This window comes from Glycine soja, chromosome 9, assembly GCF_004193775.1.
Source record: "Glycine soja cultivar W05 chromosome 9, ASM419377v2, whole genome shotgun sequence".
NCBI lineage: Eukaryota > Viridiplantae > Streptophyta > Magnoliopsida > Fabales > Fabaceae > Glycine > Glycine soja.
In genome coordinates, this window is record NC_041010.1 from 39,885,996 (window position 1) to 39,893,849 (window position 7,854).

The 7,854-nt window shown below is 27.4% G+C and overlaps 1 protein-coding gene across 1 annotated transcript; it reads right to left on the minus strand.

The window, feature by feature from the left end:
* LOC114366923 lies at positions 1 to 529 on the minus strand. The gene has a single exon (XM_028323960.1). The coding sequence runs from the start codon at positions 409 to 411 to the stop codon at positions 163 to 165; it is 249 nt and encodes an 82-aa protein (XP_028179761.1). The 5' UTR covers positions 412 to 529; the 3' UTR covers positions 1 to 162.
* Positions 530 to 7,854: the final 7,325 nt, after the last annotated feature.

A 7,854-nucleotide genomic window follows, 5' to 3' on the forward strand; every position in this document is an offset into this window, starting at 1 on the left:
TTAAGCAGAGGGAAATTGAGAGGTGGAACAACAAAGTTCCAACCATATATATAATAATTAACACTGCCAAAATTCAAGAGTTGCAAGCAAGGATTCATATCATATATCATATAAAGGTACACATGAACACATAACTCACAATAGCATTTTTTGGTGTTATCATCAGCATGTGGAGTCAGAAACCACAGGCTTATTAGCAGGCATGGACTTGGAGCGCTTCATCCAATTTGTTGGTGAGGCTGTAGGCCCACGATGCAAACGACACCGGAAGGACCCTTCATGTGTCGTTGGTGAGCACAAGCACTGCCCTTTGGGCAATGATCCCACTGCACCGCCACCGCCGCCGCTGCCACTGTCACTCTTTGGTGATGTGGAAACGATGAGCTTGTTACCATGACCTTGAGATGCCATGGATGATGATGATGGTGTTGGAAGGAGCTTCAAGTTGGTTGGGAAAACAGGATGTTTCTTTACATAGAATAAAACACACCAAGGCAAAGATAGACCCTTTTATATACTTATAATAATAATGATGATGATGGTTTTACATATCAATAACATTAAGATCTATCCACCTCTATCCATCTTTGATCTTTGGATGGAAGAGAGATAAGAAAAAGTCTAAAATAATAAGGAATCCAACGGTTAATGATGCAAAAGAAAACACTTTAAAAAAAAATTGGACATGAAGAATAAACTATTAATTTGTTGTCTGAATAACATTATCTATATTTTTTATTTATTCAAAATACATCAGAGTATTAAAAAAGTTTATTGATATCATAAAGATTTTTTTTTCTCATCTAATATTATTCACATGAACTTTGATTTTGTTTTAAATTATAATAAGCAAATAATTCATAAATTGAAAAGATTTCTTATCTTTTAACTGTTTTTTTTTTAAATTTTAAAATGCATCATATTTTATAATTTACTTTTCTTTAATTTATTTTAAATACTAATCAAATATGAAAGTTGCCTATTATAGAACTTTTATAAGTAACATGTTTATAATATAAAAGTACAAGAAGAACTCTGAGTCGTATATAAAGCACCAATGAACATTAAAGAGAACAATGAATCCTAATCCAATCCATAGGGCATATACACCAATATATGTGGATTAAAATACCAGCATAAAAAAGAATTATTTTCTTTTATACATTTATGTGCATGCTCATAATTTTTTAATAAATCGAGTTCCTGAACTTTTTGTGTGATTTTTTTAAAGGTGTTTGTTGTGAAATTTAAAATTGATTACTATACACCTTATTATATTATTTTATTTTAATTATATGTTGTTAACTAATAAGTTAAAAAACGAGATTAATTGACGGATAAAGTATTAATTATTGTGTTGGGGACCCAATTGGATGAGGAATCAAATGGAAAGAACATGGGAATGGATGAGAGAGGCAACATGAAGAGTTAGAGGGTGACCACGTGGGAAGTTCATGCTTTCATATGGCTGATTGCACACCTGGCAGTTTTATGCTCAATCAAATTAAATTTAAATACGTAGGAACATTGAAGACAACAAATATATATGAGAAGCAAAATATACCCAAAAAAGGAAGAAGAAGAAATTGTGGTCACAGTGTTTGTCAATAAAACAACACGGTATTGGCATATGGACTACCTCCTTTTTTCAGTTACTCCAAATAGAAATGTCACCATACGCTACTTCCACTTGTATATGTTCTGCACAAATAAAAGCATGTTGTGTAAAACCACAAAAATAATATAATAATTTATCCAAAAAATAAATAAATATATATATATATATATATATATATATGCTAAACATTTTTTGTTTCATGCACGCATTACTTAAAAAAATTAAAAGATTGTTTTTTTTAAATAAACAAAAATATTTATTATTTATTATTCTAAGTCATTAGAACATTTAAAATAATGTTTATTGTCTCATGATATATAAGATAAGAAATCCATATGGTAAAAAATTAAAATTAATTAACAACAACAACGGCTACCTCTTCATGTGTACATGTACGGATTTTTTAAAGAAGTTTAATATTGTTATAACTTCTAAAATATACTAAATTACTAAACTATCGCTTCTAAAAAGAATAAGTGAGAATGAGAATTACTATATTTTAGGTTTAAAGAAGTTTTTAGTTAAGTTGCTATAATATATATATATATATATATATATATATATATATATATTAGTTTTGATACTCTTAATTTTTTATTTTTTTTTACATTTTAGGACCTCATCTTTTTATCTCAGCCCCTATAAATTAAAGTGAAAGTTGTTAATATATGTTTTTCTTATATAAGAATTCTTTTATTTTAGTTTCTATTGTTTAAGAAACATTTGACCTCCTAACTTAGGAGATAAAGTAAGAAGAAGAAATAAAGGAAAGCAAACAGTTTTTCTTTAAAGAAAACACCAAAATTAAAATAACCATATATTATAAAAATCAAAAAGTTATTTAAATCTCTATTTTAATTTTTTAAATAAGCATAAAAAATGTTTCAAATAACAATACAATGATTTCATTTTTAAATTATATGGGTATAAATAATTTGTTAAAATGTACCTACTTATTTTTTAGAAAGGATACTTTAATAAGCTTAACTTTAAGTGTGTTTTTATTTTGTATATCCGTGTAATTATTATTTTCTTTAATTTGATTAGTTTTCTTTTGATTTTGTATATATCGAGTAAAGTGCTGAAAATGCTTTTTGATATTTTCAGAAATAGAATCTTCTACTCTTAGTATATTATTGAACATCACTTCAACCTTGCTTGTGTTTCATGTACAAGCCACACAAAGTTGATAAACAAGCTTGGCTAATCAAACTCTATAAAGGATATATATTATTGGTCCTATGGAATAATATAATCCAATAATTGTCCTTCCATGAAAGGTAAGCAGATAAAAACTGAATAGAGATTTATCTTTACAAGCATTTTGTCTTTGAAATGATAATTCATTGGCCAAGTGTTGCTCCAATTTACATGGATGTCCAAAGGGACAAAGAAAAAAAAATACAATATATTGATGATTCTCAGTCAGAATTCTAGACTGATTTCATTTGGTCCAATTTGTTGAAAAAAATGCTAAACATCATAAGATATTTATCAAAATAGTTTTAATATTTGGAAATTAATTTTGCGACTTTTACACCTCAGAAAAATAGCCATTTTGTAGGATTTTTTCCCCCGACCCACAGTGTGAACGTGTGAATAGGGCTTTTTCCGACCCAAACTGTGTAACTCACAAAACTTAAAGGATTTTGAACCACATATTAATAGGTATGTTTCTCCAGCTATTATATTTTAAAAAGTATTTTTTTTTAATAATTAGTTCATTTTATTCAGATTTTTTATTTTTAATATTTGGTATGTTAGTTATTAGTAAATAGTAATATCATTCTCTCCCTCCCTTTTCAGTGTCTCATTCTAATTATTTACTTTTTAATAATTATTGTATTTTGTACTTTTATTGGTATATTTTACTATATTATAAAATGTTATTAATTATTAATAAATAAAAACTCACAAAAAATTGAAAAAAAAATTACAATTTACATTTTTTTTAGTTTTTTATGTAATTAATTTTGCATTAAAAAAAAAAGAAATTCTTTAGTTAGCAAGCCAACCCGTTTATGTGCAATGCCAATGCAGAGTTGCAGACTAAGAAAATATAACCCACTTATTTTGCAAACCGAATCAATCCAGCCTTTTTTTTTTACTATTCAATCCATCCTATTTAAAATTCAAGCCAATGCGAACAAACCTCAAAAAGTATGCGTAGATGACACTTTACATTGTAAGCATATATAAATAAATTAAATCCATAAAGTAATGAATTTTTTTATATTATCAAATAATTAAAAATAGTATATCTTTTAATATAATTATTATAAAAATCAACAATTTTATCTAACACAACATGCTTAGATGACATTATACAAGTGCATATAAATTAAAAGGATGTTTGTTTCACAGATAATTTTATTTTAATTTTGAAAAAAAATATTCTGAAGTGTTATCTCCAAATATTATTAAAAAATGTGTTTGATTAATTATTAAAATTTATTGGAATTATTTTTTATATTCTTATAAATGATTAAAATATGTGTTTGATTGAGTAATTTTTTTGGAAATATAGATTTTCCTCTAAACTATATTATACGGCTAAACAAGTTAAATGTAACGCACATAGTTATTCAATATTGTTGTTACAAGATAGGAATCCTCAGTCCTTATAGTAATTGTCGTCTTACAATTATACCATACATAGAGACTGGGTTCGATACTCACAAAAAAAAAAATGTTGTTACAAGTAGACACTATATATGATTCAACATTTAGAAAGAAAGGGAAGGTTACTTAATCGTTTGCAAGAAAACCAAGGTCACTCGCTGCTGCAGGAAGAAGGGTCATTAGAGTAGAGATGGCACCCCAGTTGATCATAGTATCCCTGCGGTCCTCTTGGACACAGGACCAACACCAAACATTTTTGAAGGTGAGGGGTTTCCATGGCATTTAGGGTTGGAAGTGTCGTAACGTGGTCACAACAAGAAGGTGAAATAAAAATTAAATAAATTGTTTTTCAAGAATGGAAAATTTGGAAGAGTCGTTACTAATGTTTATTTAAAGATAATTTAGAAAAACCAAAAAGGTAAGGAATGATCTACGATTTGAGGAAAAAAAATGATTCGGGAGTCACTAACGCACAATGAATGTGTTAACACCCCACGCGCCCATTATGAATACGACAACCTTTAATTGAGTGTGTTAAAAATAAAGTAACTTTTTAATTATTATCTTCTCTTGAAAACATGAATTATGTTTGTTATATTTTTCTTTATTTAGGGAAAAAAGAAAACAATTTTATTTTAGAAAAAAGAAGAAATTTTATGTTTTTTTTTTTACTTTTTTAGGTCGACAAGTGTTTTGCCCTTGTTTTTACGTATTCCTGGGAGCAATGAGGAAATCAAACTTACCTAATTAATTATTTGTAAAAAAAAAGTTTGTGTGTTGGATTGATTTTATTTTATTTTATTTTTGTAAGATTTTGGTTTTGTGATGAACTTTGTAAAATCAAGGAAGTTGGAGACCCAGCATGACATTTATGAAATTTACTCACACTTTATTGAAACACTGTCAAGCAAGTCAGAGACCCAACATGAAGTGTATGGAACGTGAAAAGGAAAAGGGGATTGAATTATCATTTATTTGAGAATTTTACCTTTTTATAAAAGATTTTAATTTTGTGATAAACTTTGTGAACTCAAGCAAGCCACAGACCCAATGTAACATTTACAAAATTTACTCACACATTATTGAAATACCACCAAGCAAGTCGAAGACCCAGCATGGAGTGCACAAAACGTAAGCGTGTACTAAAAAATACTAATGTAGATTTCTAAAAATAAATAAATAATTGACATAATGCAATGAAATCAAATAAATATAATGAGAATAAAAAGGGATATAATAGAAGTGAGAAGTACACTTAGTAATTAAGAATGTGATATTAAAACATGATGGAAATAAGATGAATAACGAGATATTTACAATACATCATTAATTAAACTAACTAACTACACAATGATAAAAAGAAAATCACATTAAATAATAAAATAAACGATAGAGACAAAAAATAAATAAAATAAAGAGTTATCTACTAATATTTATAATTATTTTTATTTTTCCCTTTTTTGTTTCTCTTTTGCCTTTTTTTTGTTAAAGTCAAATGGTTGACTTAGAATTAGTCAACACTAACGGAGTGATGACATGGTGGGTCTGGCCACCAACCTAACTGGCAGGAATGCATATATAAAGGAGGGAGTGTAACCGTCAATTTTATTTTATTTCAGATTTCACAAAAAATAAGTTAGGCCCGAAATGGCATGTGTTAAAAAAGAAGGTGTACATAACGGTTTTTATTTTATTTTATACTTAAAAGAAATCCAAAAGATAAGGAGGTGTATATGTTAAACAACAGGGGTGTACATAACGATTTTTATTTTTTTTTAGACTTAAAAGAAACGGGCTAGGCCAAAAAGAAAAAGAGGTATATATGTTATATGAACTACAATGTTCTTTTTTTTTTTGTCGGGCTAGGCTTAGAACCGAGTCAAGGATGACCTGCTCCAACCTTCAATTAGGCAACAAGGGTTAGAAAAATCCTAAGTGCCTAACCCCTAAAACGACATGGGGAGGGAGTAGCACCTCCACGAAGGGTGGTGCGCCTCCCTAGCACTGCTAGTGCAAGGCCCGACGATGCAAGACCGCCATCAGGGCAACGATGGCGGTATGAAGGAGGCACGACGACACAGACGAAAAAAGAAAGAAGAAACGAAGGTGTTTACAAAATGTGTGAAAAACCCAAAACAAAATGCAATAACGAATAGAAAATAGCGATTCAATTTACAAGAACCTTGCTAGTGGTCAAGGTGCCCACCAACAAGATAGAACGGAACAAAGCAACATATTGCAAAAATAAAATAAGAAAGAATAGGGAAACGTGAAAGTGAGAGAATAAAGGGTTACTTGGTGACCCTTTTCTTCTCTTACAATGTTGCCAAATGACACGATGTAATTAGTCCATTTTTGTCTTCGAGATTCGTGCCTCCACTTTGTTATTAATGTAGAGGCTTTCTTCATTTCTTTTTTTATATCGTGTGTTCTTTCTTCTCGATCTAATGGACTATTTTTTAGAGCCCAATAGGTAACATAACCTTTTTTATTTTTATGTTTTCTCCTTTTTTCTATACTTTTTTTTACTTTGTTTTCTCTCCTTTTTTGTTGTTGTTTTTTTCTCTTTTTTCTCAAATTACTTTTTTTCTTCTTTTTTTATTAATATATTTTTTTTGGGACCGACAGAATTAGTGTTTGACAAGAAGGAAGCTAAACACATCGATATTTGAGTACAAATTAGGAAATACTATCTATGATCGTTGAATTTAAATGTGAACTACGATTTAGGGATGTTAGTTGATTGAATTGCAAGAGTATTGAAAGAAAAATTATTTGATTTAAACATTCACTTTTTTTTTTAAAAAAATATCATCTAATCGATTTTCTTCAAAAATTTTATTAGATTCCATTTAATTTAAAGCAATTGGACGGTATAGATTTTCAGTTTTATCCTTATTTTTTTAGAGACAATATTAGATAAAGGATAAGATATATAATAAATATAATAAAAAAATAATTTAAAATATCAAATGTTTTATTTATATATCATTATATACCTGATTATGGTTTAATTTTTTAAAATATGCTACATCAAAAATAATTTTACACAATTTGATAGTTAAATTTAAGTTTAATTGTAATTTTCACCATCAAACGTTTATTATTTTATAAATTTTATGATGTAAGTTTTATTTTCACAAAATTTATCATCAAACTTTTATAATTTTGTGGATTTTATTATTTTAATTTTTTTTTATTTTACCATCTAACTTTTAACATTTTACAAATTTTATAATCTAAATTATTTATTTCAATGTATTTTATTATCACGTTTGTAACAAAACAAATTGGTTTTGTTTATGTTATACCACTAGCATTTATAATTTAAATAAGTAATTCCAAATATAAAAATTATATTACAATTAAAGTATGTAATAAAGAAATATTTTTTAACATATAAATTATATTTTAAATTTATATTTTGATGTATTGTTAATTTTAATTATTGATTAAAAAACATATTTAAATTCGATTTAAATCTAAAAATATTAAAGGTGCTATATTGAAAGAGATAATAACTTACATTAATTTGTTCAGTTGATATTAAATTAAAATCATAAGATAAAAAAGTAATTTAGCCGATGCAAAATGAGGAGAGAAAACGTGTTTCA